The sequence below is a fragment of the Trachurus trachurus genome, assembly GCF_905171665.1.
Source record: "Trachurus trachurus genome assembly, chromosome: 17".
Classification (NCBI taxonomy): domain Eukaryota; kingdom Metazoa; phylum Chordata; class Actinopteri; order Carangiformes; family Carangidae; genus Trachurus; species Trachurus trachurus.
Genome location: NC_139900.1, coordinates 12,461,842 through 12,474,619, shown reverse-complemented (window position 1 = coordinate 12,474,619; position 12,778 = coordinate 12,461,842). Strand labels below are relative to the sequence as shown.

The following is a 12,778-nucleotide window of genomic DNA, read 5'->3' as shown; positions in this document are numbered from 1 at the left end:
TCGATTTCCTGCCAGAGATTGAGCTGCTGTTGTGCAGTGGGAAAGTTTGTGAGTGCTGTGTGTATGTGTATGTGTGTGTGTTTGCTACAGTTTCATAGTATTTTCAGGGGGTTGTGTGTTTGTGTGTGTGCGGATTTTGAAAGAGACAGACGATACACAATAGAAAGGATGAATGCGACAAGTTGAAAGACAAACTTTGGTCGTGTTGTTGTCGTGTCATGCATGATTTTTTCGTTGCAGTTTTGATTTAGCCACATGTGTGGGATAAAGAAATGAGGCTAAATGAGAGGGAGGGAAACAGACAAACAAGCTCAAGTTGTGTGAGTCAAATAAATGTGTGTGACTCTGTGTATGTGTGTGTGAGTGTCCTGGCGAACAGGTTGGCAGGCTGAGGTTGACAGTTTGGAGCTGTGTGTGTGCAATTGTGTGTGTATGTCACCAGCAATGTCTGTCATAAAATGGGCCAAGGCATATGAGTGCCAGGTGGCAGCTCACATCAGCAGCTGAATCAGAGAGTGTGTGTGTGTGTGTTTTTGTGTGTGTGAGTCAGGGTGAGTCTTTTGGCCTGGTAGGAGGATGCCACAATGACATGCTGATCAAAAATGTAGTCACAGTTTATGTGATCTGAGCCACCGCGACAGAGATGAGCACCCACCTGTGCAGGGTGAAGAGCGGGGTAATAAGACACGCTAATGTGGGAAAAAAGAAAGAAAAAAAAAAAAAAGAAAAAGCCGAGACCTTCCACGAGGCCTTGGCAGAGAGAAGCAGCTGAATCCTATTAGTCAGATAAGAGTTTACTCATCAGCAGTTCTTATCCAAATGAAGCTCTGAGGCTGACGGCAGCTGTTGTTACCAGTTTATGATTTTATTTCTCCTAAATCAGCTCCTCATAAATCAATTATGACAATAATAATCAAATATAAACACACATTTTCTGTAGCATTTATTTTTACAGGCACTTGTTATATTTTATCTAAACCTCAGGAAACAGTAGAATAAAAACATTTTTGCTTGTTTGAACACACTAAGCTTGGTTTTGTCCTGTTAATATTGCAAAGACAGTGATTCACGTTATAGTGGCTATAGTCAGTGAAAGGGGTATTTCTTTAATTTTTTCTTAATTAAAATGGCCTCTCTAATGAATTCAGACTTTTCATGGTTCAACGTAGACCAAACACATTTCCTGTGTCTTTCATCTGCTGCGCGCTGTTCCCTCACTGCAGGAAATTGACTTTTCTAGTTAGCCGCCGCCTAATACAGCTGTGAGTGATGGGCCTTTGTTCGTTGGTGACAGGGTTCTCCTGGAGAGAGAGGTGCTGCTGGCCCCGGAGGTCCCATTGGTCTGACAGGACGCAACGGCCCCCAAGGACCGCCCGGCCCAGCCGGAGAAAAAGGAGGCCCGGTGAGTTTTTTTTCTGTCCATCTCTCATCCAATCAAACGCTCCTTTGACTCTTTGTGACGTTTAGGACAGTGACGATTTGAGCGACGGCGATGTGACACCGCCTTATGATTGTTATCAATGTCATGTTCAGGGAGAGAAAGGTCCCATGGGCCCCGCCGGCCGTGATGGAATCCAAGGTCCCGTTGGTCTCCCTGGTCCAGCTGGTCCTCAGGGTCCCCCCGGAGAGGACGGTGACAAGGTGGGACAATGTTGTATAAATATTAGAATAGAAGGAATCTGTGATTTAGATATCTACCTCTATCTAGAATTAGATAATTTTCAAAATAAAAGCACACAAACTGAGGTTGGTTAAGGTTAAGAAATAGTTGAGTTCAACTTCAAAATCTGTAACAATCAGCTCCTGAGATCAAGACATTATAGAGAAAGTGTATTACAAGAAACATAATCTTTATAATATCAAAGAAGACACGATCCGTCTCCAGCCGGTAGTGTCTAATCAGAGATGTAAGGATGTCATAAGCATTTCTCTTCATACCTTCTCACATTCCTTCTTTGGTCTATCATTGATTATAATTATATATGATGCACCATGGCTATTTCAGAGGGTCATGACACATTATATATATTCAGACTATGCTGCAAATAGAAAATGCAAGATTTAACACATATACCACACATGAAAAAAACATGCTCTCTCTCATATTTATCACCTGAATAGCAGAGATAGCAGAGTGTTGAACACCTTACAGTGGCAAGAAAAAGTAGATGAACCATTTGCACTCACCTGGATCTGGGTCTCTATGTTAATTTTTAAGTCACATTTACTGAAAAAAAAACCAATGTACTTAAGCTAATATCATATACCGTAAACAATTATAATAAGTGGTTAAACTGACTTCAGTAGTTACAGATTAGTCCTGCACAACGTTGACTCTTCATCAGATGTTAGACACACTCTCAGGATGTGAAAGTTTGCCTTCAGGTCTTTCACCCCGACAGGTAGATGTCCTTAGTTTGAAGTCGTTCTGTAGTAGATTGACTTTGATGTTTAAGGTCATTTTTCTTTGTCTTCTTCACAAACAATTCAACAAAGATTTTCAAAAACATTTCCCAGTAGCTTTTGTCAAGAGTGAGAGTCAAGGTGCTCTTCTTTAAACTTCATGCACACTGCAGTTTTTATACTTTATTCCTCTGGTGTGCCCCACCATGGTTCATGCATACTATACATGCATGTGGTCAACTCACGAATGCAGATATCAACCAGCTCCATTCATTTCTTTAAGGTTTAAGCTGTTACGCTGAGGTTCTTTTCTTTTCTTTTTTTTTTTCTTTACCTCACTGATCATTCTGCATTGTGCCTCTGGAGTCATCTTAGCTGGACGCCCACTTCAAGGCAGAGCAGACACAGACCTAAATCAACTCTATTTATAGACAGTTTCTCTGACTGTGGACTGATGAATAGCTAAACTCTTTGAGATGACTCTGTAACCCTTTCCGCTTTATTCAAGTCTACTTCTTTTTTTTTTCTTTTTTTGCCAATCACAGTTCACAGCAGCAGATGTTTCCTGTGAATGGCAAACTCAGTATGTTTGAATATTTTCACAAGTCAAAGTAGCTCCAACCCACACCCACATAGCAAAATATATTTTGCTGATGTCATTAACCTCAGGGTTCATATACATTTTCCAACCTACACTGTGAAAGTTTCAATGATTTTTTTTCTCCTTATGGACCAGAACAGCACAGTGATTTGTGTGTCCAGAGTCAAAAGAGGAAGGACAAATGAGCACATAAACGCAGGTTGAGTTGCCTTTTCCTCGCTCCTGTATACGGATAAACAAATATGTACTGAACGAGCCAACGCTCTCCACACCCTGTTTACCCTCGGGCCAGAAAATCCCTCATCAACAGCTGATACACTGAACCACAGCACCGCACCTTTTTTACATTTGTAACCATCGCACCTCTCCCGATCCCAGTCACATCTTCCATCACGCTGTTTTCGTCAATCACGGTGCCAGTGGGGTTAGAGAGGAAGCCAATCAATTAATTGCAAAACACTCACCCCAAGGTCTTTGCGGGCCAATCAAATTAGAATCTCTTGAGAAATATTTACTGCCCAGTCATGGTAAAGGTGACACTTTAAGATATTGGACTTGGACTAAACATGGGAGCCAAGAGCCTGTTAAGATGAAGCGGAGTGATGTGATGTGAGCTCTGTTTGTTTGTATTGCACCACAGGGAGAAGTCGGCGGACCTGGACAGAAGGGAAGCAAAGGAGACAAGGGTGAACTTGTGAGTCGTGGTTTTTTTCTCTTTTACTACTTTTCATATAACTTTTTTAATATACGGCGCCGGGTTGTGAATGATAATCCATACTAACGGAGGGAGGAACACTAACACTAATCTTAGTTGCTGAATTCTCAAGTGAACTGAATAAATTGCAGAAACATAGGTTACTTGGCAGTGACTCATCTTAGGTTACCTTGCTCTAAACAGCCTGCAGCATATAAAATATTAACTAGAGTGCTGTTGTGTTTCCTAAATGGTTGCTTGGTTTATGATAAAAAATAAAAAATAAAAAAACCAACATGCCCTGTGTGTATCTTATCTTATTTTTTTAACTGACGTTGGTTTTAGTCACAAATACATTAAATATTGAAATATATTCTCCACCACAGTGAAGTGTTATTCCCCTCAGGTAGACAAGTTTGCATGAGGAGCAACAGCTTTCCTGTGCAAATCTTTTCAATAACTTTCTGTTGCCGTCTGGCAGAAAGTGAATGGAAACGGCCAGGTCTCAGAGTGCACATCTCATTGTTCATTGTGTTTTCAGGGTCCACCTGGTCCAAGTGGTCTTCAGGGTGTGGTGGGAGCGCCCGGCCCAGCTGTGAGTATCACTTCCTCCCAGACATCTTGATGTCAACTTTTTCCCTCATGAAATATTATCATGCACTTTTATTAAAGGATTACTTATTCAGGGATCAACTGTGAAATGAAGAGAGTGCCACGACTTGCACACGAATATCCTCTTCAAATGTCACTGTTAAGACATTTTTATAACCTTTATTTGCCAGATAGAGATTTTCTGTTTAAATGCTTTGGTTCTAACATTTCAGATGCCTTAAAAAAAAAAAAAAGTAGTTGTCATTGTTCTGATTTTAGTCCCATTGTGAGTTCTGCGTCATCACAGTCAAATGGCAAATCAAGTTTTACAATATTTGCTCCAATTCTAGGCCTTGTAAAGACAGATAAGGTGACGATTCCCAATCAGGAAATGGACCGAAAAGCCTGTGGGCAGAGGTTGTTTCTAATGAAATGACAGAACTGAGCCTGTTTCTGTCAGACTACACAGACGACTCCCTGTTACCCTGTGGTTTCCAACCAAATGCTGTTAAGAGCAATGTGTAGCGAGTGCAGTGTGTTTTTATTCTTGCTGATGGTCCGACAATCAGGTAAATGAGCTGTTTGAGTGTTTGGATAGATTGGAGAAAAAAAAACTGCACACTTGGCTCTTAATGGTGCATAGTTAGAGACCCCTGTTAGAATAAGTTGGCCCGATTTAGAAAAAAACAATGTTTTATTCCTCAAATGGTCAGACATTTAGTGCCGTTCCAGCCGGGTCAGAGATACATTATGTGAGCACTATTGCTTTTTTATTGTTGCCTCTGCAGTCCAAAAACCTCTTGGCTGCAGTTCCTCTTCATTAAAAAAAAACAAAAAAAAACATAATCTCATCAAAGGAATGGTACGCCAGAGTAATATAGTTGAAGTATAAGTAATGTAATATATTATATTATTATTATCAGGGTATCCCAACAGGAGTTGTGTCAAGCACCTACCCATTAATTAAGCTGCAATTACAAATTTACATTTTGTTTCTTTGCTTTGTGATTCTTACATAGGAAAATACACCTATGGCCCTCCATTCTCACAAACCACAATGCTACCACAACCTGCCAATCACCTCCAAGTATAATAATTCTGTGGAAAATGCTGCTTGAATGCTGCAAAACATCCTCCACTCATCCATCTCATTAGCACAACAGGATAAGTCCTGCTTCTACAATGGCTGATGGCCACGGGGCAACTACCAGCTCATTGCTGTAAATTATCAGGCCTTAACAACCATTCTAGCAAAAAATTCTGCATCTGCAGGGCTCAGTGGGGGCTAGAGTAGACCCGGTGAGACGGATTGCCGAGAGCAGGTAGCGCACCCAAGCTGAATAACAAATTATTTAACAGTTGTTTGTCCTGGTGAGTCAGTCTGCTCATGTGTATTCATAGCTTCATAACGGAGTCCTGACTCGTGCTGCGCAGTTCTCAACATTAGCTGCCCTCTTTTTTTTTCTTTTTTCTTTTTTTTTATTGCAGAACGTCCTAATGCCGTTATCACATTCGGCTATGTCTACCTCTCACCCCTCTCAGTCCAGGAGAAATGCTGGTGCTTTGTAGGCTAAATGAATGAAGCAATTTCCTCCTCAGCGAAAGGCTTAACAAGGTTTACAACAGCTCAGTCTTCGAGATGCAGCTAAGGTGAAGCATTAGGACTGAAAGTCTATAGAAGGGCAGTATTGATCTTCATCAGGATGTGGTAAACAACCCCTGATACAAATCAAGTCATTTTTTATTTGGCTGTATCTAATGAAAAAAGACAGATCATTTCTGAAATGTCACTTGAGTGGAGGAAACACATTTGCTTGATGTAAAAGTCTGTGCTAACGAAACACGAGGCGATCAGGAATCCTAAAAAAAAAAAAAAAAAGGCCACTCAGAGATTTGTTTCACGGGCAACAGAAACATATATCGAGTTAGATGCACTTCAGGTGACTCATAAATTCCACCTGGCTGAGCACATGTGTGATGCCCCCAGGCCTGAGCATCTCTCTCATACCCAGAGGTTTCATACAAGAGGCTGCACTGAATCATATCTCAGTCAATTAAATCAGCTGCACTTCAGATTTCAGATACCAACATTAATACTAAAACCTAAACACGTCAAACCTCCACAGTTTGCAAATGCTAATGCTTAAAAAAATGATTAAAGCCTTTAAGAAAGTGTTTGTCTAAATAGATCCTTTGCATTTGTTGGCTGTTGCTATTTTACAGAATAAATTTGTCAAAAAGAAGAAGCCCACTGGACTAGGGGATGAGTTGGACAACGTATTGAGGCATTGTCACGACAGAGGAAACATAACTTTAACTTATTTTCCTCTAGAGCTCTCGCACTGGTTTGGATGTTTATTGCTTAAAACCCACTCCCACCCATTATCTCGGGGCTTTGCTGCTCATAATCCCATAAATACTTCACATTCTCCACCGTTGGCCCGTTTCACTAATCACGCACAGGCAAACCAAGCCTCGTATTTGGTGATGATGATAACTGTTCCCGGCTGTCCTCCATGTTGTCTTGGAGGTTTCTTTCCAATTCCATCACGGGTGGAAACGCTCTGCCAAGACTGTGGCGCAGGTTTTGCACCGGGCCAGACACATTTCCGATTCCACTCCCTGTTGGGGATTTTTCTTTTTCTTTTTTTTTCCTGTTTGTTTTTTAAAATCTCTCCAAACTTTAGTCCGGTTTGTCACAGACTCTTTAGTTCAAAGCTGCACTCGTGCTACCTGTAATCACCTAACGTTTCCTTCTCAACTGCTCTGCATTCAGAACCAGCACCTGAGGCTGCCTACATGTCCCAGGGCTCAGCGAGAGCTCCTCCAGCTCTTTCAACTGCTGACATGCGTTTGAACTGAAAACTCCCGGTTTGTCAGCACTTCACTCTTTCCCTGTAGTCTCCCCCTTTCCATCCTCTGAAGCCCTGTGCGCCTCTTGACTTCACAGATGAAGTCAGCATCTTTCACACGCGCTGTTTACCATAACCCCGTGGCTGTGCCGTGCTTCATCCTGCTTCGTCCCCCGATGAGAAGCTTTGGTAGAGATGGCTGCCGTCTCCCCAGGTGGCCTGGCCTGGCAGCACCAGTGGCTCGGACAGCTGCCTCACCCTTGTCCTTCTGAAATGTCCTCCAATGCGTTTTTCCTCTCAAAAGAGTGAACTTTGAATGGGCTAAAATCAGAACGAGTGACTAAGTCTGAGTTGTAGACTACTGGCTTGTCCAGAGTTCATGGTGAGAGAAGCTGCTGAAAACTGAGCAGGGATGTGTGGGTGTAGAGAAGTGATGGATAGATAATATTGCCATGAAATGACCTTCAGAAAAAGCAGAAGGGAAACTGTCCATCCTCAGCCTGTGCATGAACATGAGCAGCAGGCCCACACTCCGCCGAGTGAGCTCGTATATACTCACTAACCTTGAAAAGGATTAGGAGGGCCCAAGAAATCCCATAAGAGAAAAGCCACACGGATGATGAGTGTTTGTGGACTTGCATTTGCCCAAGCTCCAGCTAATGGAAATCAGAATAAAAATGTTTGCACTGTGTGAACTTTGACCCCCCGCAGGGCAGCGACGGTGAGTCTGGACCGAGAGGACAGCAGGGCATGTTTGGCCAGAAAGGAGACGAAGGACCCAGAGGATTCCCAGGTCTACCAGGACCCATCGGGCTGCAGGTGAGTCTGAGTGTGCATCCTCTATATAAACACACCCGGATCACTCTGTGGGTAAACACAACGCCCCCCCCCCCCCTCTCCAGCCAGCCAGCCAGCCAGCCGGCGGAGAGCGAGCTCCTCCATACCCTATAAACCAAAAGCCTTTCATTTCTCCTTACATCATTTACATCAAAACACAGCATAATTTATTAATGCAGCCTTGGCGCCTAATAACACTTTGTATTGCTCCTGGGCAAATAATGCGTTTTCGCCCTCAAGGACTGTCCTTAGTATAGACATTGCAAAAAAAAAATCCATCACCATTGCTAACGTTTTGCATTTGGCATTTTGCCGCAGCGTTAATGGCGGAGGGGAGGCTGCTGTTGGGGTTTTTCTCCTCTCAGTCTGCATCATTATCGTACAGCAAACTGCTCCCCTGCAGCGCTTCCAGGCCCAAATAAGAGACCAGCTGCCGTAGCAGCTCGTATTTGATCAGATATTTTTAATCAATGTACAGCGATAAATTCATTTATCTTCTGCAAATATGTCTCTCGTTAGGTCAAATTACAATACATACAGCATTTAACGCCCAGAGGATTTAGCAACTAGGCAGTGGGGATGTAGTTCAGAGCTGTTCAGACCTTGGATATTACAAATATCCTGTCAAGGTACTAAGACTCCCTTTCAACAGATAAAATATAATCAATACTACTCACCTGCAGTTTTATATTCCTCCTTAAAATCACGTTGACCTATGACTATTTATCAAATTTTTCATTGATTTATGGATAAATGATTTTCTTGGAGTTCACATCATCTTCGAAATAACAAATAATAAAACACAACCTGCCTCAGTTAAATACACTCAGGGGTTTTGCAGACACAAGCTTACTTAGTGAAGTGTGATGTGAAGCTTATGCTGCCCAATGTTAGAAACATGTAGGTGGATATTACTGTTTCACTGACATCAATGAGTCAGTTCACTAATGACTGTTTTGACATTATTCTTTAACATCTCTGTCTCTCTTTCTCTCTCTCTCTCTCAGTTGTCACTTGAGGTTGTTGTTTATCTGAGTTTCACAGCCGCAGTTACTGTATATTTTCTGTGTTTGCTTTACAACCATATGTCAGGTGTCAAGAAAATCATCCCAAGAGGATGTGACAGTAGAACTGGGGCTGAATTTTACGTTAGTGCTGCATCACTACGCCGCTCCATTCAGCTCTCTTTTCCTCAAAACTGTGACAGTGACAGGGGGGAGGCTAAAAAAAAAAAAAAAAAAAAAGCCAAAGCATTAAAGCCCAAAGAGCTCCAGTGGAAGAAACTTGCTTTGGTGGCAATGAATAAAGAAACAGCATACTTGAGAATATCTCAAAGTCAATTATCCAAGGAGTCACTGAGGATGAAATTAGGGCGAAACCCCGCTGGTCAATAGGGCCAGATAACAGAGTTATTAAGTGCAATTGGCTTTTAATTGGGCATAATGCACTCCATCTCCACTCTTTTAATTATGTTTGGCTAAGCTGCCCTTCAGTAGATGGCAGCAGCCACTGCAAGCTCAGCGCTTCAATGCAATTATCTGTAGCATTAATGATTTTTGACTATGGGGAATGAATGGCTTCGGTCTGAAAGCCCTCCGTCATTCGGGGCTGTGTTTGTTGTGGAGTATTGGAGTCGCTCGCTGAGAGGCTGAATGCCGCAGAGCGAGGGGTTAAGATGTGGACGTAGGAATCAGATGTGATTACTCTAAGTAGTTGGAGACCAGTGTGGGAAATGAAGGAAAACGCCACATCATGAGTAAACATTTATTGATTAGCTCTGATATGTTTACAGATATAAATGAGAGCCGTGTGCGTTTTTGTATGCGTGTGCGTATGGTTTATGTTAATTTAACCCACAAAACACTTCTTTTATTCTCCAGCCTTTCCGATCCATTAGTTCATATATTTTACAAACAAGCCCCTACAAGTCCGACGCTGATCAAGAGCCCGTCACATCCACACATTATACATGAAAAAAGTTGATGCTTCATTTATTTTTCCATTCTTTCTCGCCTCCTGCTTTATTACTGTGACTAAAGTCCCAGTCAGAATCGGTTATAAATTAGCCGTCTCTGCCGTCGCAGGTACAGTAAATCAACAAAATGGAACGAAACTACACACATGTGATCCCAGAGTGATCGATATCCGCGTCATTTCGGCTTTACAGTAACTTATCATTACCGCCGCTTTCCACCCACCTATTGATTACATGTGCTCCATCATCTGCGTTAAACCAACACAGCAAACAATGACTGCAATTATGCACACGGACAATAAGCCACAATAGCAAAGTGAGAGCTCCTTCATTTTCGTCGCAGATACACACCTTCCTAAGATGTATTCAAACTGTTTTAGTCAAGCATGATTGAATCCAAAAACTGGATAATATGCACCGCCTGCACTGTCCCCTTTGTTTCCACTTTCCTGTGGACATAGATGGATGGAGCTCCCACCCTGTAATTTACACAGGCTGATTATACCCAAGCCTCCCATACCCTTTAATTACAATAGGTGTCCTGTTTGACTAATTGTGTGTTTACACTCAGAGGCTCTGCTCGTGTTAATGCATTCTCCATCACATTGCATCCGAAAGCCTACTATTCAATACACATCATCTGAAAGTACCTGTTAATGAGCAGCTGAAATGTATTTATGCTCCTGTTTGTGTGTGTTTGTGTTCATTTTGCACATGTGTAGTTTTCCTCTCAGGTGCCTCGCATGAACTTTTTTTTTCTCTCTTCTCTGAGTAATATTTTGTTTTCTTCTCAGGGTTTGCCCGGCCCTCCTGGTGAGAAGGGAGAGAATGGAGACGTCGGGGCGATGGTGAGCAACACACCTCTTTCAGTTTTTGTTTTTTTTCTCCGTTAAGGTGATTCGCATTGTTTTCACGTACAACCCGGTGAGGTGGGAAATTGTTCTGAAGTTCTGGCTCCTGGCAGAGTTTGGCAATTCCTCCAGTCACTTGGCAGATGTTTTTTGAAGTCTGTTGAAGATGTTTTACACACAAAAAAAAAAATCTGCTGGTGAAAACTTTGCATCCTCTTTTCCAAAGTAGTACAATCTTCTTTTTTTTCACAGTTTTTTATTTATTTATTCGACGACAATAAAAGCACTGTCAATGTGGCACTGAGGGTTCAGCCAGAGACTCATCAGAACAGACAAGTATTATGTACAGATATTGTATGGGGGTTTGATTTTCTGACATACCTTCACACCAGCGCTCGAGCGCGACGAGCACAGACACGTCGCAGCCTGTGTTTCTGTCTCTCTGCCCAGCTGCGTCCCACTGTGTTCACAAAGTCACATTTTTTTGGACTCGTCTTTGCTACGCCGAGCCACATCTCACCATTATGACCGTGTCTCTGGTCCAATGTGTTGACGGGGAAGCACACAGTCAGTCCGTCATTCACAACCCCGGTTTCCTATTTTTCAGCCAGTGGCGTCAAACAGTGTGTTTGTCGAGATAATCAAATCTGCATTTGGTTACTTCAGATTATTATTGCAGCGCTACCTTGTGCAGCTGCTGTGTTTTGATACAGGAGTAGCTACTTCAAAAGGAAGATACAAAATAACGCCAGCCAATATATGAAATAGGCTGCAGTCTGTTTTTCTGAAGATATGCTATACGTTGTATGTTTTCTGCACATTTCCCACAGGATCAACAGTGTCATACCCACTGGAAGAAAAAAAAACACTATACACCTGGTGATTGTTTTGGGTTTATTTGTAAGGTAGTGCATATATTTAACATAGCGTACCTTCTGTTCTCTCCGATAGGGTCCACCTGGTCCTCCTGGCCCCAGAGGTCCTCAGGGCTCCAGCGGAGCCAGCGTAAGTTTGATACCCAAGTGTTTTTGTGGGGGTTTTTTTTATATGTTGTCAATGAATCTTATTTTCTTTGGATGTTTAAATGAACTAATGCCACTGTAATTGATCCTCAGGGTGCACAAGGCCCCCCTGGTAGTATCGGTTCAATGGGAGGTGTTGGTGAGAAGGTAAGAGCACAGAACTTCTGCTTCTTCTGCTATGTTTTTCTATAAAATAAGTGAATCCTGTAGTGTTTCTTTTTTCTTTTAACTACTTAAAAGATGTTGTTTTTGAAATGGATTGTTTACTGCAAGTGTTATAATGCAAGTTTTCTCCGTTCCCAGGGAGAAACCGGGGAGGCTGGAAACCCAGGATCACCCGGAGAGCCTGGTATCGGCGTAAGTACAGTTTCATGCTGAAGAACTCCTGATCTCATGAGAGTTGTTTGTTTTTAAGGTTTCAAAAACAAAGGAATTGACAATTTCTAAGTGTGCAAACGTTACTTAAAATGCACGACAAGTAGCAAGACACACAACCCAGCAGTGTGTACAGTTTTGACTGTTTGAAGGATGTGACTGTGAATATATATGAGTGCAGCTGAGCTTACTATGCTCATTACTGTATTTGACACTTAAGCTATGGTGCCTCTTCCACCTCGTGAGTATTTTACCTCAGATTACTGTTGGCTGATGTGCAGAAGCGCTCACAACCTGAGGGCTTCTCAGCAGATAATTAGCTCGGGCACATTTGGATACGTCCACTGCTGCTGGTGTCATTAATCTAACCTCCTGCACCAGGCTCTTATTAGAGACCCAAGTCAATTTTAGTCACAAGAGCACCACAGCAGTGTACTACGTGTTGTACACAATAGCAATTTTATTGTTTGATGTCTTCAAAAATAATGGTGATTGCCTTCCCATCAACATCACATTTCTATACAGGCATCACCTGCATCAATCTACATGTCATGCACAAAATCTCTCTCATGGTGCA

The 12,778-nt window shown here is 42.3% G+C and overlaps 1 protein-coding gene across 1 annotated transcript in view; it reads left to right on the top strand.

Annotated features, from left to right (window-relative positions):
* Positions 1–12,778, top strand: part of LOC311001009 (collagen alpha-1(XI) chain-like) — an 86,753-nt gene that overhangs the window by 60,501 nt on the left and 13,474 nt on the right. The window contains exons 42-50 of the mRNA XM_083991954.1: positions 1,295–1,402; positions 1,534–1,641; positions 3,645–3,698; positions 4,240–4,293; positions 7,853–7,960; positions 10,748–10,801; positions 11,756–11,809; positions 11,920–11,973; positions 12,130–12,183. Of these exons, the coding sequence (XP_083848080.1) occupies positions 1,295–1,402; positions 1,534–1,641; positions 3,645–3,698; positions 4,240–4,293; positions 7,853–7,960; positions 10,748–10,801; positions 11,756–11,809; positions 11,920–11,973; positions 12,130–12,183 (648 nt within the window). The remainder of the gene's footprint in view (positions 1–1,294; positions 1,403–1,533; positions 1,642–3,644; positions 3,699–4,239; positions 4,294–7,852; positions 7,961–10,747; positions 10,802–11,755; positions 11,810–11,919; positions 11,974–12,129; positions 12,184–12,778) is intronic.